We start from the raw sequence: 26,424 nt of genomic DNA, 5'->3' as shown, positions 1-26,424 counted from the left end.
GTTCATTGTCTAAACTGCAATGTTTTGGTAGCTTTTGGTGAACATATGAACTTTTGGCTGATTGTCTACACCCCACTGACACATATAAGGATTGTTGAAAAGGTAGCTATCTAATTAAAACAGACGTCACCTGAAACGATTATATTTTTCTTGCTGTAAAAGAGAAGCAGCTTATTAAAGAGATGCACAAGCTCCTCTTCTTTGCCCATTCAGAATTTTTCATTTGGTTAGTAAGTAATGAGAAATAATTAAAAACTGATCTTGAAATATCATTAACAGTTTAAGGAATAAAGCTCTTCTCTTTCCTGAATTTATTCCATGCCATCTTTAATAAAAGAGCTTACGCAGATTCCTTCTGCTTACTAAAATGAAGTCAGCTTATGTTTCCTACATAGTTAAATAGCCCCAACACCAGAGACATACAAAATGTTATACTGAATTTTAATCCTTGTAAAACATTATTACACCACACACTTATTATAAATCTTTTCAATAACATCCATTATAGAACTCAGTGAAGAGCACTGTCTACTACTATGCACTGTCAAATATTTCTGGCGGTATTGGGAATTGACTACAGCATATTTCTTTTAGAAAATCAAGAGTTAACCTACATATTCTGAACTTGCAAATAATACACAACAGACTGTTATTCCATATAGGCTGCAGAGACATTCACTCTTTTTTTTCTGATTTGTATATAAGAGTAAATTTTCTATAACAATATGAAAGAAAATTAATAACTTATTTATACAGCTAGGAGGCTAGTAGTTATTCATAATCATATTAATCAAAAGATGACTGAAAAATTCAAAGTTAATTATTGTGAAGTGCACAAAATCTAGAATATAGCGACCTTCCACAGTACATTATACTAAGTCAACATATAATAGAATAAAAGCTGTAAAGCCAAAATCTTCATTTAAAAATTTAGTGTTTCTGACATCATCTTCCACCATTCCATCAACTCTTCTTTCTCCTCTTCTTTTCTTTCAGACAGCGACTCCAGTTCAAAATCAACCTATGAGAAACAATCAAAAACATTGGTAGGATTTGGAGAGAGAGAGAAGCATAGGCTTTTAAGAGTCATTTATTGAAAGCAGGTCTTTAACACAGACGTGGGGCTTAGGGAGGTACCTTCCATTTTAGGCTAGGTTTATTCCAAAGTCTCTCAGGGCTGATTTAAACGCGTGCAATACTAGCATATCAGTACAATAAACTTATCTAAAAAATGCACATAAGTGAGTGACATTTCCAAAAGAAACCAGACATCTGTCCAGTTTTGACCTGCCTAAACACTTCAAAAAAATATGGGTCAATGAAATTAAATTTGGGTAATAGCCAGCCACAAAAATCTTCTAGCATATAGAATCATAGAATGGTTTAGGTGCTAGCATAGCATATCCTAGCATGTGATACACAGCAGAGAAATAAGCATTTATTTTAATTGTTAAAAGTGGAATCCACACCTGTACAGAGGATGAATTAAAAATGCTTCTGAACTCTTAGATGCAGCCTAATGCATGTTGGCTATCTACACAAAGGAAAGCTCCATCACTATATCTATCTTTCTGCACAGAGCTGAACACTGGTTTTAACCCATGCAGGTTAAATCTTGACAGTTTAGATTAAAAATACCAAGTCTCAACAAAAACCTCAACATCTCTTACTTTTTACGTTGCGCTATTTAAAGATATTCTGTAATCTTTTATATGATTGGCTATTCACACATCAACCAATTAAAAAAAAGTGTAAGTACCTCAATATTACCCCTCTCCGTGTCTTTTTATTTCAAATAAACCCAACAGGAGACAAAATGAGTTTACAATGAGATTACTCTCGGTTGCTTGCGCAGCAAGTACTAGAAGTTTAGATTTCCAGTCTGTCTTCTAAATTAGGGTATTCTGAAAAATCATCTCCTTTTGCCATGAAGGAAAAAAAGTAAGAGACTTCTTTTTTTTTTTAAATATATAATGGATGATAAACCAACATACACACGAGCACTTACCACAATGGCAGGGCTAAAGGGCACAGCCACTTTTTTCGTTATTGCTAGATAGCCTGGTGCTGAGGCTGTAAGTTTGTAATTTCCAGGCACAAGCAATCTCCAGTAATCACCATCCTTGGCTGTAGAGAAGAAGGAAAAAAAAAATGTATAAAACTAGTTACAAAGCTAAGGAGAAGGGACCGTATATCTTGTCAGAATCTTTTATATTGCCGTCAGCCCTTTCATTTTGTCTGTATGAAAGGATTCTTCTGTATGGGCTCTATAAATACATCATTACAGATTTTCTTCTTTTCATGTAACCAAAACACAGATTTAAAGCCTGAAGTTGTGCTGTAGCCTCCATGAAAGATTTTGCCTGCTGAGGCTGAAGGCTCTCCAGCACACTAAAGAAAAGGATGATACAGAACATTATTCTACTTCAGAAGCAACACCTGGCCAAAGTACAGCTCTTGTTAAGTGTCTGAGTTTCAGTTTGCAATGCAATGTGAATTTTTAATGTCCCTCAGTATTCTGAAAATCCAAATGTAAATAAATTTTATTATCATCAAATTTAAATAAATGGACCGCCTTCCTCTATTTATCTTGCAGAGAAAGCCATAGATCATAATATCCAAGAATATTCCATGTTTATCACCCTGAAGCATAATTATCTACGTTTCAGTATCCAGGCAATGCCTTGGACTTTTTTTCTTCTGTTTAGCTAAACAAAGAAATGAAAGTTTGATCCACTCAGATCAAAGAAAGGCTCCTACTGCACTGTTCCTGTAGATCATCTTTTTCTGTCACAGAATAAAAATGCATCACCCTCTTCTCTAGAAACGACCCTCTCCATTTTCACAAAGACTCACCAGAAGTGGGGAATTACCTAATTTGTCACAGGCTAATACTCTGAATTTCTCTATCTCCAGAAAACATTGCAAGGCTGTTCTAAAGGTCAGCTTGCAGTGCCATTTAAAAGACTTGGCCATGCTCTTACTGCCAGTTCCTTAAATGCTTTTTCAGCACATCTGCAGCTACACAGAGCACAGAGGGAAATACTACTTAAATGTCTGCAATTCGCACGGTCAGAAAATGTCAGTAGTTAGTCCAGTTGTTCCCAGACTTTTCTCTTCATAAAACAAAAAGGAAAAAAATACTGCTGCAGAGCTACGATAATGATCTGTTCTAATTCCTGGCACTGGAACAAAGCTGAATTTTAACTTATGAACAAAGGCGCAGGGGAAAAAGTGCCAAAGAATATTTATCCTTCTTTTTGAATGTGCTAGAATTCAAGTACATGTTTTTCTCACTGTTTTGACAATACACGACTTCCAGGCTTATACACACACAACGATGTGAGAGGATTCATGATTAGATGCTTTTTTGTACCACAGAAGCATGAGCTGTAGTACCATATGCGTCACACTCATACCTCAGAATACCTCTTTGCACATCTTATTCCCTTTTTATTATCCCTGAAAATTTATTTCCAGCCTCTATACTTTTTGCCTTCTTATATACAGTGAAAGAAGGTGGCTAATGTTATCATAGACTGTTCTCCTGTTTGGCAGAAACACTGCCCTCTTTGCAGGTGAAGTGAGAACAAACGCAAATTGACGCCAACTGAAGGCTCTACCAGTCCTGTTTCATAATATTCTGCATCTCTGTAACAGTTTAGTAAGACATATCATCGAGAAAATGACCGTAACGTAAGCTTATGCACAAAGCAATGACATTTTTTTATTGTTTTTCTAATCAGTATCTTGTGCAAACAAAAAAAAAAAAATTGTCATTTAGAATAAGAAAGTGTAGGGCTCCAGGGAAAACTGCAAGCTGGTACTGCGCGAGCTACCTTTGAATTCATTCCTAGAATAAAGCACACCACCGCCAAAGAGGTGACACACAATTTTCTATGAACACCCACACGATACTCTCCTCTTTTAGAACCGCCCTTCTAAACCAAAGTCACATAATTGTAAACAGCAGAGAGAATTTATCTTTGCAGGAGGAAGTTACGTAAACTGAAAATCTGTCAAGAATTTACATATCAAAAGGTATGATCGCATTGTAAGTAATACAACAGTTTTGGACTACAATTTAGTCTTCAAATTCAAAATGGCACCTCCGACTGGACTTTAAATCCTGGCAGAGCTGTGAAACACTACTTACACCACAAATCAAAAGACAAACTAAGAATGAATAACCAAGAGCCACCAGAACCAATTCACGCCAGAGATCTATGAAGCCCCAAGAGCCAGCCTCCAGCTACTTTGAGAGCAAAATGCATGAGAAGGATTGATGAAATCCTGTAGGCAACATGCTTCTTGAGGCACAACTTGCTTTCCTGCCTTCAAAACTGTGCTCCCTTAAAGCTTGAGCTAACAAGATCTGAAATCTGCAGGTTGCCAAGCAGAGGGAGAAGCAGTATATTCCAGCACTTCTTGTTTTGCTGAAGTACAACGCTCACCTGATGTAATGTCATGGCTTATCCCCTCCACAGAAATTGTAGCATTTGCTATTGGATTGCCCTGAAGATCTTTAACGAACCCCTTCACTCCTCGATGAATCTAAAATAAATAAATAAAGTCAGCAACGCATGGGAAATCACTGGACAATTCTTCAGAAAAGATGGCATTCTCATCAGTGAAATATCTATCGATATATCTAACGATGCACATTACCAATCCCACAGTCTACATGCCAACAGCTATCAAAGATAATAACTAAACATCATAATGGAAGAAACAGTGAAGAGAAAAAATAATTCAGCTGGTAGTTAGACTAATTCCTCTGTGAAATAAAAGCATTTCTCAGAAATATACAGCAAATCATAATATATGTGAACACTGATTTGAAAGTCTTTGTCACTGGGGACTAATGAATGTGCTGAAAAGCTTTGAAAGACAGCCTAAAAAAAAGCCCAACTTTTTTTTTTTTAAGTTTTTAACTTGAAGAATTTAGGGCTAATAATGGACAAAACTGCTTAAAAGTGAAACATTACCAAGGTTAAATGTGGGCACTCGGACTTTGATGGGCAATACCCATGCGAGACACTTGAGCTCTCTATTGTGCACCCAAAACATCCACGTCTTTGAGCTGAGACCACATAGAGTCACAACACTCCCTACGTGGCCTGTGAGAGAAAGGCGATGATGGTTCATGTCCTAATTACTCCTTGCCTCTTAGGCAACGTACTGCAGGTACCAGCACCAACAGTACCTAACCTGTCTGTTCCCAGCATATATGAAATTAAAGCACCGATTTGGCTGCAGCGTGTGGAGAGATCAGTCCTGCTGGTACTTCTTAAGCACGGTCTGAAAGCAGACTGAGCTCCTCAGAGGCAAGAGACTGAGGATCAACTGCCTTTTCGCAGCCTGAGATAGGGAGCTCTCAGCGCTGGGGAGAACGGGACGTCTTGAACCTGTGCAGAGATGCATCTCATTGGGAGCCTGGAAATTAAGCGGGGAAGTGTTGCGGAGTTCAGGCTTCCCTCTGATTCTGTGGTATTTGAAAAGACTTGTGGATCACAAATTTTATGTTGAGATTTTGATGTTCCCCTCTATGAACCAATATATATGGTGTATTCAGCTCCTATAATTTAGTTCACCAGATTCCTCTAATTTACCCTGTGGGAGAAGCCTGACACAGATTGGCTTAGAAAAGCAGAAAGTACATATTTGCACTGTCCTCAGCGATCACAGGGGAGCTGGAGCGTAGAGCTGGACCTCTTATCCTGTAAGAGGATATAAACCAATGCCAGATAGACCATCTGAACTTCATGGATAAAGCCAGCAGCTCCACAGGAGCAAAGGAAGTTGGCAAAATAATCTCTTACACATTAGTAGTTTGAAAATGCAGTGACATCATAGCTTTTCATGAATCAGAGAAAATTAACCCATGCGCAAAGGAGCTGAACAATTTGAGATGGATTCCATAATAAATGGGTAAAAACCTGCAGGGCGGATACAGCTTTTTCCTCAGCCCACATACGACCTACTAACAGAACAGTATAACTCAAGCATTTCAAATATTCAAATATTTCAGATTTCTGGCTAACTAAAGCATTTCTGCACAAATAAGTTCTTAAGTAAATGAATGTACCACCTGACCAGCTCTGCTAACAAAGTGTGTTTCTGATTTCACAATCTCAGGCGTGCAGCCATTAAGGATATCAGATACATTTGTGATGTTTGACTACAACATCCAGGTTTCAGAAATTCAAAACTCCCACACTGTTTGGAACGATCATTTCAGTGCAGCCTGTTACATTGGCATGAAATAATTAAAAAAAAAAACAACAACAACAACAACCATAAAAAAAAACCACCACAGGAAAAAAAACAAACCCCAAACACATACAGAGATCTATTTCAGGAGTCTTCACTTCTAACAACCCATTAGCACGAGATTATCTAAACCTGTGACTACGCTTTACACTTCTAACCAGATTTTGTATAATTTTTAATGGAATCATCATACAGACAGCTCTACGCTGAATATCAGCAGCTCATGCAAACAGAGAGTAGCGCAGTATCTACAAAGCCAGGATTAGAGGTGTCCCCCCGCCGTTACGCTGGAGTGCCAGGCAGCTACAGCCTAATCCAGCCGCCCGGGGTCCCTGTACATCCAGCGTGTTTCATCCCACCTCTGCAGGCACACTGCGCTATCTGTAGAGGACAATCCATCTCCTCCTAGTACACACATCAGCGCTGGGGGGGCATGAATTACACACTCAGGTGACGTATATTTCTTTTCATTGAGGAAGCCCACACAAATCACGTAAATTAAACGTCTGTAACACCTTCAGTAAGGTAAAATAAACTCTGTATTATAACAACTTTCTTCTTTTCCTCTCGTCCACACGCTTAGAAACGTCGCGCAGGATTTACCACCTCGGAGACATCTAAGAATTATGGAGCATCAAGAGAATTAATATGAAATTTTGAATTAGATGTTCAAACAGCACAAATTTTAGAAGTTTCATGTACAATAACTAGAGTTTTGCCATCCTCTTTTTTCTTACCTGCTCGATGTAATTGATCAGGGAGTTCTTGTTGTCCTCCCAGTAGCCCTTCAGAGTTTCTTCAGGTGGGAATTTTTCACAGCTAAGCTCCACTGTGATTTCAAAGCAGTTGCTGCTGAGGTAATTGAAATCCTGCATTCCTGCAATGCCAGAAAAGAGAGTCAGTGATGCATTTTGCATGGTTCTGAGGTAAACAGAGTAAAGGGGGACATGTGAGACGCTGGGGCTGTCAAGGAAAGCATAGCTATAAATACAGTTGGTGCATTTCTATTTAATCAGCTTAGTTCTGAAACCAGAGGCATTAAATCAGAGAAACCCACAAGACAATTAATTGCTCAAAACGTTTTCTTCCTAAGGAAAGTTTAGAAAGACTTAACGCCTGGCCTGTATACTTCTACCTGATGTTGCACCTGCCCTGCATGCTCCTACCTGACAGATGTTTTTGGATAGCTGACATATAAATTACTTTTATTTCTCTTCAGGAACAGAAAATTATTTCCTATTATGGCTAAAATATTTTCCAATGAAAGTAAAATGTGATCACTTTTTAAACCGAGATGAATGACAATTAATTATAAAGCAAATGAAACATGAAAAAGTGCCTTTGAAAAAAAGGTTTATACAGACTGGTCCAAAATGTGAAAGTACAAGGTTTCAACTTAGTAACATTTTACAAGAAAAGCATCTGTTTGCTAAGGTATATCCTTTGTCAATCTTCCCGGCACAAACTCCAAATATTTATGACCTTCCACCCCCAAAAATACAAAAGCAAACTTCCTATAAACTTCATTTACACAGAAATTTTTCTATGGATAGGGGTATTTTCCACCCAATCAATGCCTCTGCAAAATCAGTAATCAATACATTAAGAGAAACGTCATTATTAATGCAACTTTAATCATAGGAATTTACAAATATATACAGTAGCATCATCACTAGGAATAAAAACTTGATGGGAAAGATGTACCTCCTTACACTTCTGAGCCCCTCCACTTACTACATGGAAATATTGGCTACATTCTCAAATCAGTCAATCGATAACCAAAGTGGTTTCCAGTTTTGTAACTGGATCAACCAGCCGGAGAGGGACTGTGGCTGTCCCCAGAAGGGTTATAAATATATTCTTAGCAGAAGCTGACGCAGAACTAGCGCTTGCCTTCCCAGTCTAGCTCGCTAGCAGAGTCAGTGGATTCTCAAACGGAGGACCGAAAAGAAACACGTTCCCAAGCATTTTGAGCATCCCCATGGAGTTCACTGAGGGATTTAAAAGCGCCCCAAACACAGCTAATTCATTCAGCCCTATGTTCCCCCATGCAAGCTACATATGAGACCTAATGCAGTCTCTTTACTGAAGCCCCGGTGTTGTGCACCAGTCCAGAAACGTCCAGAGAGCTGACGTCACATCCAAAAGAGAACACCGAGGGCAGCGAACAGATTGAGTCAGGTGGGATTTTGCCAACACATTAGTGTGAATCTATTTTCTGTCAACCAGGCAACAAGACTCCTTACTACTGACAGGAACGGGGACTTTTCAGATTCCCCAAAGAACCTTTTTCTTTCTAAGCCTTTTTAAAATGGCTGAAAAATGAGGACACAGAAGGCAAAGATGCTCCTGGGAGGGACGGCTCCGATGTCCACCAGGCAGAATGGATGGACCATTCAGCAGTACACAGCGAGAGAGCAGCAGAGTCACGAGTAAAATCCTGACAGCAATGCTGACTGCCAGGCATCTGTTCCAGACACCAGATGATGTTGTTTTCTTGATTTTTGCCTTTCTTCTACAGGAAAGAATCCACGAAGAGGAGAACTGGGAGCTGAAGGGCGTGATGTCATTTCACTGCGGTGCCAATTCTGTGGAGGCTTCTCCCTCCCCTCCACATCCCAAACCAAGGTGATAGTGAGGGATGCCCTAGTTTCTCAAGGACAGAATAAAGAAACAATATATTTTCCAGGTTTGTGCACAATGTCCATATGCTATAGTTTGTTTCCCAGCTCCTGGCCTGGACTAGAGTTTGTATGTGCTGCTCCTGAAAAAATCCAGTTTGCATCACTGAGCTGCAGGTGATGATCTGAATCTCTGGGACAGAGAACGGGATGAAGATAGCCTAGATCTAAACCGTGGCCTACTACATCTGTAATCTGGAGAGCACCAGGCTGGCTACGTGCAATTTGCACTTTACCTGCCTGTTCAATATGGCGATTAGGTGCAACATCCAAGAAATCGATACATTTCAAAAGATTTATTCAACACTGCGGCAATTTTGCTGCCACTGGTCAAGCTCTCTAACTGCTCTATTCCTTCTTGTTATGCACGTGGCGTACATCACAGGCATGCACACCACCGCACTCCCAAAGCCTCTCGTTTTAACAGAGGCTAGCACAAATCTAACTTTCCCATACTTTAACAGAGACCACCCTCTGAAGATCAGAAAGGCTCGGCAGGCCGCAGATATAACCGAGATTCATCCCCTTCACTGCTGACCACCAGTAGGACTTGTCGTTGAAACTGAGCGACACAAACACTCCTCTGTTGCACTGCTTCAGTACAGCGTCTTCACGTTAGTACTCACATAAACAAGCTTAGAATGTGGGACAAAATTAATTTCTTCAGCTTTTAAAGAAAGAACTCCAGCCTTCACACAGAAAGTGGAGTGCAGGGTGTGCCCCTGGTGCCAGAATTACTCGGACCTCAAATTACAAGCTACAGCACTAAGCTAGTTCACCTTCTACACTTAAAGACAGTAACGTTTAGCAGGACAGGATGAACTTGAGACTTGTACGTAGTAGGGAGAACATGTGCCTCCTACACGGGTTGTATAAAATCCTAAAAAAATTTACCTAACATTGCTTCCAAAACTGGTAACATGAAAGGTAATTCAAGTTAGGAACAAATTAATTGAGTGCCAAGGGTGATTTGAGAGTATCTGAAAATAAAAAGACACTTAAACAATAGCCTAATTCTACAGCAATGTAAGCTGCTTTGAAATACTATTTTTGTAGTGACATGAATCTGATTAGACTCGGATGACTCTGTAATGACAGAACAAGCAGAATAGGCATGTGGCTAACTAGTAATTCGTTGCTATCTGCTCTTCTCATTTGTATTTCCAAATAGATATTCCACACAAAACGTACATTAAAAAAACATTATTGATGTTGAAAAGTTATGCACTCAACAGCTAAGGAAATGCCGAAATTAAAGCTGTCTGTGCAAATTTAATTTGGCTTTCTTGTGCATGAGTGAAATCATTAATTACATACTGATAGGGAGAAGACCAGCGTTAAAAATAGCATGGATTTTATGCACAGGTTTGTTTTTCCCTGGGGTCTGGTGGCTAAAAGGGCCTTTCCTGAATACAGAAGAATGACCTCTTTGCCTCTGCTTAATGATCTCTGCAAAACCTACAAGGATGAACTAATTACAGATGACAAATAATAAATACAAAGCGAGTGTAACAGGCATCACGGTCTCAGATTTAGCACAAAGATGCTGTTGGGGGAGATATTTTCTCTGTGCCCCTGCTCCACAGAAGAAAGTAACCACTAAGCAGGTAACGGTGAGAAAATCCTCACAGCGAAGTGTATTAAGAGACAGAAGCAAGTGTCAAATATTCCTGTACATCATCTGCTCTCTCCACCCCAAAACCCGAATGGAGAATTGCCACCTGGCCTGAGGTGGATGAAGAAAGCCTGAAGTTTGACAAGAGGAAAGGACAGAACGTGAATGCAATGGAGGGTTCATCCTCACTTCCAGTTTGAGACCAGGGCTGCTACCAGACTTTTCTGCCACCAGACGTTCAGCCTTTCTACTGAAAGAACCCAAGAATTCAGAAAAAACATATGCAAAAGCAACCCATACTCACACAAGAGAGCCACCCATATGTTATCCCTGCACACTGAGGAACCAATGAAGAGTGCTGCTGGCCCACCATGCAGTGCTGTCTTTTACAGAAGGTAGAAGTTCCTGGAGGCGAATGATCCGGGCAAAGAAATCGATGCAGCACAACTGGAAGCACCATAATAAGCTCTATAGGGCAACAGCAACTTCAGTAATTTATTAGAAAGAAAAATCAGCCCTTCCTGGGTCAGAGCTCTTGGAGTGAGTAGGTGCTGTCCAAGGCAGCGTCTAGGAGAGCACAGCCTCTCTCACTTAGCTCAGCTGTCCTCCACTCTCTTCTTTTTCCTTCCCTCACCACTGCTCTGCTAAAGCCATGCACTCCTTTCTACACCAAACGCAGTGCTCCAGTGCTTACCTCTTTTCCCACGTTCTTCCAGTTCTCCTCCTTTCTCTATAAACTTGTGGCAAGTCCTCTTTTATTTTGCCTCCACTCAACCCAGGGAGATCACACAGGGATGCAAGCCTAACCTCTAGATGCCCACAGGACACTGAAATAGTCTCACGCCCCCACACAGGACCCAGAACAGCCCACAGCAACGCAAAGGTAGAGAAGCACCACCTCAGCTCCGAAACAGAGCAGATACCATGGAGACAAGGTCTTTGGAGACTTCCTCTTGATAAATTCTGAACTCTGGTAAGGATATACAACGAAATACTTTTCCTAAAGCAATACAAATGGCTTTTTGATAGCTTATACCACTGCTAACTTTGAGTGCGTTACCATATGGAGAGCCAAAGGTCATCGATACAACAGATAACTTACCACATTTCAGTTTCCAGACAGAGTTTTTTGAATTAAAGCTTCCAAGAAAATTTTCACTTGAATTAAGCAATGTTTAGTTATTTTTCTTAGCACTAGACATGGAAACAACAGAACTGTTTTCACTGGATTATTTTTGGGTTTTTTAAGTCAGCCTGTAGCAAACATTACCATGGCGGTTTTGTTCAAAAGTCGCAGCTTGTCAGCTGATTTCTACACTTGGACAAGAAACAGATTCATGCTGTTTGGTCCAAAGTATATTGCTGCCTCTCTATTTTTTTATTAGCTGTACCGTATTAGGACTGTAGATCCTGGTTAGAACTCAGATTCCTGTCTACTAACTCCGTACAAATACATGAGAAAAAGAAAGGGCTCACTTGGGGAACTTTCAGTCTAACTTAAAATAAGATCCAAAAGGAGGAAATAATTCCAACTTTCCAACAAGTTTTTCCAATGGAAAAATGTGCTTTTGGCATGCGCAGTTTAGTCAGAATCAAAGCATTTCGTCAAAACAATGGAAAGATTGTTTTTTATAGCATTTTCCTAAGGAAAAAGAAGCTGAAGTTAACTATGTCCATGTTTTTATATTTAATACTTAATATTTCATTAAGGTAATTTTTTTACTTAATTAAAGCAAAAATAACTATTAAACCTCTCAATATTTTGTTTATATTGAGGGTGTGTTTTTTTCAAATTATGCAAACTCTGTTTTGTCAAGGGTGTTTTAATGGTTTCTATTCAAAGTCTGTGGAAAGCGTCACACAAAGGGAAATTTTTGCTTTTCAGTCATATTTAGAAACGTCAACGTTTTACCTTACACCCATTCCCTGGCACCTGTGGTACCACAGCAGAGGAGACACGCTGCTCCTGTGAAGATTGGGAATAACAGCTCCAAGTTTAAGCAGGTGAGCACTGCTGTGCAGGCTCCGTGAGCACTATCAGTCATTGTTCTGCTTCTAATTTCTTCATACGAGCTTAATTATTTTCCTCTGCTAGTACCCCCTTTACTGTAACAGGAGCAGAGTTAGGCTACCACCTAAGCTGTCCTAATGCTTTGAGAGATTCCTGCGCATTCCAGGTAAAAACTTAAAATTCATCCAAAGACTGTAATTGAACATTAAGAGGAAAGTAAACGATGAAACTGGTACACACGTTCAAAGTTATCTTGTACAAATCAAGAAAGGCAATGCACAGACAAATCACTCCAACGTAAACTGAATTTCGAGCTCAGAAATCCCCAGCTCAGTTTTCACTCTGAAGTCTCGTCCGAGTTTAGCAGACACAGAAGACTCCAAACTTTAGCTGTCCCAACACCTCTTTGCCTCAGTTTACAAAGAAAACGACACATCAAAATTCCTAGTAAAAAGGAATGAAATGTCTCATTTCAGGCTACTCGTCTAGACTTCTCCTGGAAAATTAGCGTTGAAGTGATAACAGCTCCGCTGTTCCTCTTCGCACAGAAGGCTCTACCAAAGTCCAGGGGAAGACTACTGGGGCAGGAATCAGGCACTAATTAAGCCACAAAGCATGGAACCACAAGTATCTTCACAGCTGGATTTTGTTCCCATGGAAATCAAAGGCCAAACTCCCATTGTCAATAACATTGCAAAATCAGGCCTCTCCACTTCTTTCAAGGTTGGATGCTTTCATTATTGAGGTTAAAATGAACAGTCAGTAGCCTGCCCTCTCTCATCAGGGTTCGCCTGGGCAATTTTTACTCTTTTTTTAATTAAAAAAAACCTCTTAAGCTCTCATGATAGCATAGCAATCACTCACCCACTGTAGAACTAGTAAATTTGCAAACCTTGAGTGGAGAAACACCGTATAAAAAGCAATAAAAGAGGGATATTTTAATAGGCTTCATGATGAGCTTTATGGGATTGTGTAGATGTACAGTGGTGAGCAGTCTTTGTCTGATTTAGCCTTAACCACACCAGAAGTTGTGAATAACCTGTGGTATTCCAGTCTGTAATTAAACCAGTGAAAACTCAAGCTTAAAACAACCACCAGTGACACTGAACCCCCACCAGTGGGGCTCACCTCCTGGGACGCTGTACCATGCACCGCCATTAGTTGTTCCATCCACAAAGCTGCTGTCGTCATCATTTTTACGACACGGTGGTCTGTTTGGATCAGACATAGCGGGATTGAAAGAAGAATAACTGCGAGCCAGGCTTTGAAAAATAGCATCATCGGGGCAAGAGCTGTATTCGTGAGCGCTGCCTAGGGAGGAAAAAAAAAAAAAAGTCCAAGAACAAGGATTGTTAAAAGGGCAGTCATACCAACTGGTCTTACAGCCTAGATTACCAGCACTGCACAGCAGGACTGCACCTGGAAATTCTCTGTGCACGGGTAAGTGTCCTACAGCATCACAAACTAATATAGCATTATCTTAATAACAATAACATTTCCCCGATACTTCATCAATGGGGCAACCTGGTACAGGCAATTATTAAGGCAACTATTCATATCAGTCCTAATATTTATGAAAATATTCATTTCAAAGTGCACCACAAAATCTAAGCTATTCTAGGCTATAGGTATTTTCCTAGTACACACAACATAGAATAAGGTCTCTCCCAAAAGAATTTTACAGTCTGATATTAAAAGGATTTGCAATTAAGCTGCGAGAAAGTAGACTGCAGGAAGACAATCACAAACAATAGCATCATCTCACGACCATTTCAATCACGTGCACATCCCCTAGTGGCAGAAAAAACAAACTAATATTGCTGTGTGCTAAATGATAACATCTCTGCCACAATGTGGTCCTTTTTATATGGGACCAATACTGAGAAAGTGGAAACAATGGTGGTTGTTTCTATTAGCACACTAGCGCTTTCAGTAATTCACTTTTTAAAGGTGCAAGTTATGAAATTTTAGATCATACAGGCAGCCAAGACACATCTCTCTCGCCTCAGTTAACAGGGTACCAACAGCCCCAGTTAATTTCAGTGCTAAGCTGTCGTGATTAAAATATCTGAGGGACCACGATACCCTCAGGTATTACATCATTTTTGTGATGTAACTCTACTGAAGCAAACTATCATCTTCAAAACTAGAAAACATGGTCATACAGTGACTAGCTTTAACCATGGGATTAATATGCTAAAATAAGTCATTACAATGCAACGACATGATGTTTACAAAGCAGACCTTAGGCAGCAGTGAAATAAGCACAGAATGTAATTTCTATCTCCTACTATTTCGTGCTAACTTCTATCACATACCACTCCGAGTCTCATCGTAAGGATAGTTTGCAACGAGGTCTCCTCCGTGAAGGTTGGCAGAGAGCACAAAGGGAATATCCATAATCCAGTGAATGACACCTTTTGTTTCAGGAGCAAGCTACAACAAAATAGCATTACCAGCAGATACAAATTGATAATTCAACGTAGCGACTTATTCAATTATATATAGTGGGATAATTATTACCACATATACTGTGCAAGACATTGAAACGAACCACAGTTTTATTTTGGCTTCAAAGAGAACTGAATCGATCCTTTACATCAGATTTATACTTATAAATTAAGTAGATTAATATAAGTCTAAAACTGGTGTAAATTACTTCAGAATAGGACCCCAAATAAAGCAATCTCAATCTTCTACTTCTTCCCATTAAGGCTAAAAAAAGCCTACCAAATTTTAAACCAAGGAAAACAAGCTAATTCAAAATAAATGTTGGTAGGCTTTTCTCTGCACAGAAAGTAAAATTACTTCATTTAATAATTTGAATTTCAAGACAAAATATGGCTATTGAGGCCACAGTCCTATGGGACTGCAGGCACAACACTGTATTTTCTAGAACCTCCTCTGGGGGTAAACAAAAGAAGATAAAAATCCCTCCAGATATACGCCTAAACCACGACAATATTTAAGGCTTAAGCTTAACAAAAATGCATGTGTTATATGTGAGAGTAGCTATCTAGCCAGCAGTGTAATTATGCACAATACACAAGTGAATTTCTGGCAGTGGTAAAAATGCAGAATATCTGCAAGAATAGCTTCAAACCAAGGGAGAAGGCTACACGATCTCCGGCTTTAAAAATAAAACATGTTTTGTGTGAGGAATTGTCTAAGGATTAAGCAATGTGGATCAAAAGAGTTTACTACAGCATGGCATTTTGTGAAAAACTTCAAGAAGCATCAGATGGATAGATTTAACAAAATGAACAAAATATTTAGAAGAACGTGAATCGTAAAGGCCATACACGCTCCTCTTAGAGGTTGCCACGCGCCTGCTTGTGTAAAAGGGAAGAGGTGGGCATGTAAGCGAGCCAATATTCAGCCCCTACTTACCTTAGGGTTCTGGTCCACAGCTTTTTTCATGTTTTTCAGCAGATGGTTGTTTGGGCCACCTTCTTTCTCATTAACATAGACTATTCTATCAAGATCAGGGAAATTTCGGTTTAGATCTATCCCCTGGGCATTACTTCGACCAACAAACCAGTCTTTAAGTTCACCGGGCTGAATGAGGAAACGGAACAGAAAGAGAAGGGAGATGAGTAGATTCAGGAGATTACATATCAAGGTTTATATGGGTATATTTAGCCACGCAAGTTCAAATCAGGGGTTTTCTTCTCATGGTCTCGAGAATAAGAAGGGATCGTGTGGGAATAAAAACTTCTGAAGCACCAAAAGCTGAGTCACCCCTACTTCTTCCTAGAGCTCTGTGGGAACAAAACCACCCCCTGTTTCACTGAGGGTCTCGGAGGACAGGATCATTCTCATAGTGGCAGTTCTGGACTAAGGATGGGCAGAATTACCAACAGCATCAGATTTTCCAGTGTCTGCTGAGTCTTCCCCCGAGACATGGTTTTTACCCACTGCCTCATACCCATGCTCATGAATTACAGACCTCATTTTAGTGAGCCTCAGAGCAACTGTAGATTTACCAGCCAGCCACAAGGAACATTTGCCCCTGTTTCAAAGCTCCTCTAAATAGCTTCAAGGTAAAGAAGGACCTTAACTGTTATTTACCTAAGATTTTTATGGTGTCTGTCGGCTTTGTTCACTGCAATGGTGACACCGAATAAAGATGCAGTGAGAATTTTCGCAAAAATCGTTTCTCTAAAGTGATTCCCTAAAAAAGATTTTGGTTTGCAATAAGGAAATGCCTTCAGAGCGCATAGTCTTCCCTAGCTCGTCTCTGTAAGCTTTCAGGACTCTGTTAAGTAGGTTTAGTTTGATTACTGGTTTTGATCTTGGGGTATACGGAATCTACTGTCACACATTCTGTACAGGATCGAGATACTTCTAAATTAGAATAACAGCAGCACTAAAGCTTGCCAACTTGTAAGGTAACCACGTAAAAGCAAGTGTACCTTGACTAAGGAGCAAAAGTTTCAAATAATATTATTACAGAATCTCTACGGTGAGAGATTTCAAAGAAGTAAAACACTGCACCAATTTGAGGACAGCTTCTGCTTCATTGCCACGAGAGGGAGACATACGACCAAATATGGTTTAAGAGTTCTGTTTGTTTTTTTTTTTTTAAAGACTTCAGAGAATCAGTTTAATAAAGATCTTAATAAGGTTCGACTTACTTAATCACAAAAAAAAAAATAGTCACATTACAAGATTCAACATTTCCATAGGAATTTAAAAAATAAACACAACTTGTAAAACAAGAAAATTCTTATTTTTGTTTAGAATATAATACACACCAGAAGCTGTATATAACAGGGTCCTACGTGGCCTCTATTTGCTAATTATGCATTAACACATTACATGCTTCTTGATTGAGTCGCCATGCTAAAATACATGCTACATTTTCTTGTCTAATAGTTTAATTGAAGTACCTCATGCCTGAGATTTAGAATCAAAGTTATCCATATTAAAACGTTTGCTTGTTTTGGGATCAAGCTCTGATGAATGTGACTAATTCATGTAAGTGCACTTACATGAGAATATTCTTAAAGGAAACATCAGCTTTCCCTTTTCTACCACTTTTAAAACATAGTGTATTACTAGAAGTTACTTGTTTAGGAAGCAGTTCAGTCAGTGAACTTAGATGAAAGACTATGCATGAAACATAAACATCATTATATTTTAAAATATAGTAAACTCGCTTACAAAGAGACTGCTATTTGTTGAAAACCAAAGCATAAAGTCCTCCTTGTTAAACAGAACAAGCCTACTGTACTATTAAAAAATACTTCAGTTTTGCTGTTCCAATCAACAATCACCACCAAGAGTTCATGTATCCATCAAACTGCAAGTCCAAGTGTCATTAAGCTCCTAAGGTTCATATAGACATTGATAACCATTTTTATATATGCAGCCTTACAAACCTGGGATGCTGCCTTCTCAAAGCCATCCGGGTTCAAAGATGGCATGATATGGATACGTGTGCTATGGATCAAGTTGATGATAGTTTCATTTCCTTTCTGGTATTCATTACACAAGTACTGAGCCAAGAAGATGAGCAACTCCCTTCCGACAGCTTCATTCCCATGCATATTCCCAACATACTTAAACTCCGGTTCTCCTGCAAGAAAAAGGAAGAGCACGTCTTAGAACAACACATACGAATCACCCATGGACTAGATCGCACAGCCCACCTGAGATGCAGGTATCACTACCACTACAACCAGTCACCATGTCCCCAGGAAGCTACAAGCCTCCTTCAGAAAAGTGGATTTAGGCTTTTTCCTAAACTCTCACTAGACAAATAGCAATTTATATTCAACTATTTGCCAAAGGCAGAGAAAGAATACCAGAGGACAACACATTATGCCAAAATAAATGCTAAGCACGGCCATTAACATTACTGCTGTTGAGATCTAATGCCATTGATGCCTCAATACTACAAGAGTGTCTTGATTAGGTAGTTTTTAAATATATAAACTGACACTAACAGAGCTTATCTTTAACGTTCTCTCAAAGATTAGATTAAGCTTATCGCACCAGGCATGCGTTAAACTGCAATTCTTTTACCAAAGCATTGCCAGTGAACAGCTGTTGATCGTAGGGATCTGAAAAATCTTATTCAGCAGTTGCTTTGGATATTCAGCTCAGACTTTATGAAGCAAGGGCAATAACCTAACTCACAAAATGAATCATTCCCATTTAACGTTCCAATAAACAGTCCAGTATTAAATATATACATAAACATTCCACATATATTAATGAATACCTATATGGAATGATTATGTACGTATTTAATGTTGATTTAATGTATATTGCATTTCCATATATAAAATTCGATGTATATTATGTATTTGATATATATTCTATATAAATTCATATATATATTCAATATATAAATAAGCAGTCCAATATTCCCAATTGCTCATTAGTCACAGTCTCATGACCCTAGACATGAAAAAAGGTCTTATAGAGCTGTGAAGGCTATACTTTTCAAAAGACTACATTTTGAGCCCTAATTCCTGAGAGATTTTAGTATAATGTAAATACCTGAACGAGATTAAAAAGGATTGTCCTGGAACTAAAATGAAGAATATGCTGTTTTCTGAGTTGAAGCCCTTTTTTCCATATCCTTTTCCTTTTTAAATGCTGTTCTGCTGCTGTAACAGCTTTGAACAAACATTCTTCTGATTATACGCTCTGAATAGTCTTTGAAGACACTTTGCAATAGCCTTTAGCGCTATCACAGGGGCAAATTCAAGCCAGGAAGAGTGTTACACAAACGAGACCTAAATAATTGCTAATCAAGCACACAGCCGTATCTACTTACGACTCCTCAGTCTGCACTTCTTAACCTTAATCCAGTGATAAGATGCTACCGTGACTTCTTTCCTTCCAGCTAAGATGTTTCTGTACGTATGGAATTTTTTTTGTCAGATAGGTTAAAAAGTTATCTAGTTCCAGTGAAATAGCTTCGTTTTATCTGATACACACAACGCCATTACTGTGACTAAACACCTCCATTTCCTCTTTTGGCATTGAGCTCCTATTTACTGTTTTTTCTTATCTGTTAATACCAGGGAATGCAAGAGGGCTAATTATCAAGACCATGCAATCAACCCGATGCCATTAAAACAGACGGATACTATTTGATAAAACACGCAGCACTGCACATCACATAGTCTCATAATTAGAATACTCATGCATATGCATACTGGCATGCTACTTATGGGACAAGTGCTTGACAAGCTAACAGGCGAATTTGTTACTGCGGTAAATATGACCACCGTTGCATTTTGCATGTGTGCTTTTCCCTAGGACATCACTAAGGAAGCCTGAAGGAGAAATCATTTCTCCTGATTCCCAGCCCTGTGCATTAACACCCTGCCTTTCTCTCCCACTTGAATTTTACAGGTCTGGCTCAAATGAAGAAATAGGAACATATGTTTCCCACACGGTACTGTTTGCCCCCTGCCCCAGAGAATCATTAACAGTGTTTAGAGGGGTTCGTGAAAACAGGCACAGGGTCTATAGTGAACCAAGAGTACAGCCTCATCTACAGCACATTTTCAGTGGTAATGACCCGTCTCAAATGAGCATTAAAAGCTAAAAGGAGCTCAGGAAGAGGTAAGGAGAGTCATTGGAAATATGGAAAGTCTTTCCTATGAAAAGTAATTGACAAAATCAGTCCCATTTTCCTTAGGAAGAATAATAAGGGACAGTTAAATGTACCAGCCGTTGTGGCACGGAGGGACTGGTCTGGAAAGCAGCACTTCCCTACACCACAAAACAAGAGACGGTGATTTTCAATGAAAGGAAACAATGACCATTTTTAGACTTGATAAAGAAAAAATAACATTACTTGTAACACAAAGCGTGAGACCAGTATTCAAAGAATCCCGTTGGCGGTGAGGTGTCAGCAGAGCTCCAAGTTTTGCTAACAAACCAAGAGTTAAAAAACTAATCTAAAGGTGAATGCAAAAGAATGAAAAGGGAAAGATAAGAGTATGATGAATAACGGCCCTGCTTCAAACCTTAACTTTGCGCTCATATTTTAGCTCCCCTGGGCATTTTCTTATACTTTTCACTGAAGCAAAGGAAACCATCTCCTATGGATCCTCTGGCTGCGGAGAACAAGGCTGCGCCATCCACGCAGGTGGGAACTGTTCTCTGCCAGCTCCCCAGCGCTGCCCGTTTGCTTAGCCCTGGGCACGGCAACCAAAGAAATACTGGGTTTCTGATCAGTATCGGAATATACTGAATTTCACACTGTATCCGACAATTTTAGGAAAACTCTTCACCATTTCAACAGTGTAATTTACATCTAAAAGAACAATGGAAAAAACGGGTCCTTCTCCTATCTAAACTTTGCAGCTGCTCCAAGGGAAACTTTTTGCTGTTTGTTCCAGGGGAAACAAACTAATGCTACAAGCTGGCTCTGTGGGAATTAACAGTTCAGTCATTAGTTGTCCGTGCCTCTATCATGGGCAAAGTCAGGGAGTCCATTCTGGAAAAAAGGGCAATGCTGCTAAAGTCATGAGTTATCATCACAGTGCCCAAAAAGCCGCGGGAGCTTCCGCGGGCTACTATCTGCTGATACGACTTTGCAGTTAATGAAGCCCTTAATTTGCATTTGCATTTCTGCCTTTCATGTTAAGAGTAAAAATTGCAGCTCAGGGTGTACCTTCTGGAAACCTTTTTATGGAATCGCTTTTACTTAAATCCTTTCCTAATCATCTTTTTCTCTAAGACCGCGAAGTCCAGGCTGCAGGGCAGACTGCGAGCTGCGGCCATGGCTGTCTTGGCCAAGTTAAGCAAACCCAGCTGCCCGAATTTTAGTGAACGACTCTGCGATGCAGCCAGCATCCCAGGCCCACTATGGCTCCCAAAGGAACCGTCTCCTTCTCCTCCACCCCGTGGGCTGACACAGACACCTCAAATTCCAAGGATACCAGCTGTCCAGTCCTTAAGCCAGCACCCTTCGCTTTATGGGTTCCCGGGCCTATTCATTGAGTATCTCGTGCCACACCACCTCTAAAAAGCTTCAGGATTCTGTAGAACAGCCCTTGGTCACCTGCCACTAGCATGCTCCTTAGCTAGAGGAAGAGCTGCTCTTCCCGTTAATCCTTCATGAGCCATTTAATGCATACCTTAATCACCCTTCGTAGGATTCTGTAATTGTAATTGCCTTAGAGAATGTTGGGGTTTTTTATGAAAAGACTCCAGTAAATCTCAATTTGACAACAGTTTTTTTTACACAGTTTCTCCAAACCAGTAGACACACTCCTGTTCCACTGCAGAGAACTGGAGATATCTTTAAGGGAGAAGCAGCATGAAGAAATAGAACTATTTTTCTCATTTATTTGACACACCCCCCCCAAAAAAGTAAAATTGTTTTAATGGATTCTCATGGTCCAAGCTATGACAAACACAAAGGCGTATTTCCATTGCTTGAATATTTAAAATTCTTATTTAGTTTTATTATTTAGTTTTATTCCTTTTCTGACAATATCTTTTCAAACTATATTCTGTCATTCACAATAGAAAAAGTAGGTCTTGTGTGACAATGTGAGCATGACATTTATAAATGCTTAAACGTAATTTCAGCTCAGATATAGAGGTTTGTGACAACAAATGAATGGGTGTATGCTAACATCTTACAGGGCAAGTCATAAGAAATTAAATGCAGCACTCAAGTTTATAAATATCTCAGTATTTCTGGTGAAACCTCAGCCATCACATCATTATGGCTTTTAGAAGGCTTTTACATCCCTCTTAGATTGACTGCATGGTACATTACAACCTGATAAACGATTGAGGAAAAAGTATCTTAAAATGTCGTGCCTTTTGGGTGCCTGACAAACATTGTGAAATGTCACCATTCGCTTCTGCGGTTACTGTCAGCTAAGGTCTTCTGCTGTTTCCTAGGAACAGCATGTACATCATTAATATTAGACAGGTCGTCCAATTAAAGATGACTAACCACTGCCATTTTCAGGTCAGGCTGTATTTCTACAGTAAAGACAGCAATTTGCTAAAACGTAGGGACAAAAAGTTTAGCACCTACTAATTACATATACTATGAGTCAAGGTAATGTCATGCCGCTAGTCATGGTCTAATGTCAAGCAGTTAACTTTAAAACGTACAGTAGTTCACTCATGGAAGTGCAAGCCATATGGAAGAAAAAAAAATTAGCCACTGGAAAGTTTAAGTGCTTAATGAACTGTTTTGCAAATCAGCCTCAAATACCCTTAAAAACTAGAGTCCTTCTGCTTTCCTGTATTTCTTACAGAAAAGCCAGCAGCGTTCCTGAAATAACAGACTTAGTGTTTTTGATTACTTACAGTGGTTTGTCATTTTTAATACAGCAACCAGTAAACTTTTCTTGTAGATAAATGGCATGGAAAATATCAGAAGCCCTGCTGGCAAGAAATTCATTCACTGAATGTGATCGAAGACTTGCTTATGCTCCACATTCTTGTTAGCAGTTCAAAGAGAAAGAAATTCTCTGGAGATGAACTACATGGAAAACCGAGGATTATAAAATGGGCTTCTCCTTGGAATATGAAAAAAGAAAGAGGGGGAAAGCAGAAAAGAAATGAGGAGGTGAGATTGGAAAGTGAAACAATTAGAAATTTCAGATTTCTAGCAACCTGTAGACTAAATGTCTGCAACCTGCCTCAACAGCATTTCAACAGAAATGTCCATCTCCGTGACTTGTGTGAGAATGGCACTGAAAGACAGAACTGCAGTGTAGCATTAGTTTCTAAATCATTGTATAGGCCTCCTAGAATTTTAGCTCGACATTTACTAAGATGTAGCGTCGGTCTAACCTTGCTGAAAGAAACTACTGGAAGTTTCACAGGTGGCTTACATGAAAGCAAAAGTGGGTCAACACAGAGGCCTTTGAAAAATCCAGTCTTTCACTTTCCTACCGCTAACTGCTAGAAAATACACTGAGAAGAAAACAAGAGGAAAAGAAAACCAAGGACCTTTTGGCAAGATCCCGCTTTAAACAAATGCACACATTTTTTAACAGCTATGATTCAAGACTGGTCTCGAGCTCTTTTGGGAAATTTTCTTAATTATTTGAACACTACCACTTAAAATTAAAGTTAACAACAAAGTCTGTACTGCACATTAAACCCAGAGTGAAAGCACACAAGAGCAGCAATGTTTCTGCTGACCTCGACACGTACAAATCAAGATGCCATCTCCATTCTACTGAGTATAAAGTCTGTCAGTTGTGCTTCAAAATAAGAACTTATATGTCTTTGCGCTGGAAATTAAATTCTCCAGACAGATTACCTCATGCTCCAGGCAGTTATTTCTACCAAAAAGGTTCTGCGTGACTCGATGCTTTCTTCGGGTTTCCAAGAGCCCACTCTCACCCCTGCAACTACAGAACTTGGCACTGCCACCCACGAGAAGTGGGCAAAGCATCTGCTCGGCTCCTCCACTCCCCACCTACAGCTCTTTGCTGGCACATCCCTATGCCCATCTTTCCACAACACCCTGCGCTTACACTGAAGTGTTGCACAGTGTAGCACTGAATTCGGTATTTCGGGTAAAGCCCACTTGCTTTACCAGAGAGTGGAACAGTTTCTGCCTACTCGTTTTGTGTTACGGCGCACGAACCGATGGTGCTATCTAATAGAATTGATGATGATTCTTTAAATCATAACAGATCACTTGTAAAGCAAAACAAGTTTACTTATTTAATCAAAACCCTTAGCTTAATAAGAAACACTGAAATGCGATATGCACAAAACCCTGATTTTGTGTAAATGTGTTGAAAAGTGCTCTCTGAATTTCAAAGCAGATTTAAAATTCATCAGAATTTTAGAAGGAAAAAATAAACATCTATATATAGAACCTGATTAACCAGATTAGTTACTACATTGCATCACATTTTTCATGCTCCAGGAAAACCGAATAGGACTTTGCATTTACAGAATTCCTTATATCCTTACAGCAGCCAAGTATCGTTAGCTCAGCGTTGAAGATGAGGTTCCTCAGAAACCAAACATGAAATGAACTGTCCCGAACAACCCACCCTTACCAGTCTGTGGCAGAGTACGAGACAGGTAGAGTTCTTCCACCTCCCAGTTTTTGCTCTCGCTGCTAGGAAAAAACCCGGACCGAAACATACCCCTGGGATTCTTTGTGAAGGACACTGGCAGTACAGAGATGACACAAGTAACTCTCTGTATGTCCACTGTGATGATGGGAGTAGAATAAAACTGATTCAATTCATCTTTTCCACTGCGCTCAGTAAGAGGGATGGGGGTGGGGGGAGAGGCTTTTCCATTTATAACTATGTGTGACCAAGTGAATTTTCATTTCAAAGACACTCACTGTATCCCTCCAGTTTTGGTTGGCACATAGAGCAAAGATACTTTTTTAATGCATCATCAAAACAGAACTTCAGATGAAAAAGAAGTTGATACATAATTTAGACGTGTATTTATGATGGTTCCTCATCAAGTTCACTTAACAAGCCTTCTCTCTTAGCAAACTCTAGAATCGGCTTTTTCACTTCAACTACAAAAGTACCTGCCAGCCATCACAGCACTTCAAAAGGACTGAGCTCGTCTATCTCATTCCTTTTGCCTGTAACAAACATACGAGAAATTTCAAAGCAAAACCAGTTCAAATGCATGCTACCAGCAGGAGACACATTTGGACTCTGCTTTTCCTCATCCTGCTTTCATGAAGAGAAGAAATAAAAGTTGGAAATAACCCATTTATATCCAGATCCCAGACTCTAAAGTCAAAGAGGCAGGCAGAGATGCTGGACAAATACGGTGAAGAAACAAAAGTGAGCTCTCCCTTTTTACTGGAAACAAACAAACAAAAAGTCAATGAAAAGACACAAATAATTATTTCCCAGTAAGTTATACAGGCCCAGTTCAACGCTGCCACGTGGCTTCCCTCTGCAAAACGGTGGCCAAAAAGCACGGAAGCACAGGCACGAGCACGCTCGTAGGTGATTTCCAGGCTGGAACTGACAGGCGCTGTGATTTCCCCCAGCACTGCCCAAAGCCGAAAGCAGATCTGAAGAGGGCTGAGGGAGGAAAGTCAGGCCAGGGTTCCCTCTCCGCAGCATCACTCCCCAGTACTTGCTGCGAGGCTGCGGTTCGGGAGGAAAGCAAGCTCGGGCAGCTTTCGGGGCTGTGCTACCTTGGGCCATGGGCTGCGCAAGCACATGCAAGGGAAGCGCACTCACAGAACCCACCTTCACCTACCGAAACTCTTTGCATTTTTCTTTCCGTAGAGGAGAACTATTTTCAACTGAAAGGGATTACAACTCCCATCACAAGGACATTCTGGGTCCTTGGGAAATATATTTTCTATGCTTAAGTATCTAGGAATAACTAGCAGTAAGCCCCCAGACTTCCTCCCTTGATTTCCAGGAGGCTTCCTGAGACATGGCAATGGCACCTGTTACTCCACATACTGGACGCTCCTTCTTTGTTGGAACATTATTTTATTCCACTGCTGTTTTGTCACAATCTGACACTGTGTGAAAAAAAAAACACAACCGTGGGCTGCAGATCTGTGATTCAGACAGATGACGCTGAAGTGCATTGGTCATTGCTAACAGATGGAGAGGAACAAAATCTCCCCATAAACGTACATCTGTAACAAGTCCCTCGTGTAGACAACCTGTTACAGAACATGAGTGGCTTTTGTGCTGGCATATTTATTTAGCTCCCCTTGCTTGGATGAGGCCTAATATTTACTGATCTGAGCTTCTGTGATTATTGGCCATGGAGTTTACCGAAAGTTATAAGGTGTCCTTTTAAAATAAATTACAGTAAGAAAGACATAGGCAAACTGTGAAAGCTAATTACGCTGTTCCCTTGCTCCTCTGTGGAAA

General features: G+C 39.9%; 1 protein-coding gene across 1 annotated transcript in view; it reads right to left on the bottom strand.

The window, feature by feature from the left end:
- Positions 1 to 208: 208 nt before the first annotated feature.
- Positions 209 to 26,424, bottom strand: part of CPE (carboxypeptidase E) — a gene marked incomplete at its 5' end in the record, with an annotated part of 58,453 nt that continues 32,237 nt past the window's right edge. Inside the window, 8 exons of the mRNA XM_082482074.1 lie at positions 209 to 1,021; positions 2,009 to 2,127; positions 4,455 to 4,554; positions 7,011 to 7,150; positions 13,709 to 13,887; positions 14,895 to 15,016; positions 15,971 to 16,138; positions 17,965 to 18,161. Of these exons, the coding sequence (XP_082338200.1) occupies positions 923 to 1,021; positions 2,009 to 2,127; positions 4,455 to 4,554; positions 7,011 to 7,150; positions 13,709 to 13,887; positions 14,895 to 15,016; positions 15,971 to 16,138; positions 17,965 to 18,161 (1,124 nt within the window). The 3' untranslated portion in view covers positions 209 to 922. The remainder of the gene's footprint in view (positions 1,022 to 2,008; positions 2,128 to 4,454; positions 4,555 to 7,010; positions 7,151 to 13,708; positions 13,888 to 14,894; positions 15,017 to 15,970; positions 16,139 to 17,964; positions 18,162 to 26,424) is intronic.

The sequence above is a fragment of the Vanellus vanellus genome, assembly GCF_965231255.1.
Source record: "Vanellus vanellus genome assembly, chromosome: 4".
Lineage (NCBI taxonomy): Eukaryota > Metazoa > Chordata > Aves > Charadriiformes > Charadriidae > Vanellus > Vanellus vanellus.
This window is presented reverse-complemented; position numbering and strand designations above follow the sequence as displayed.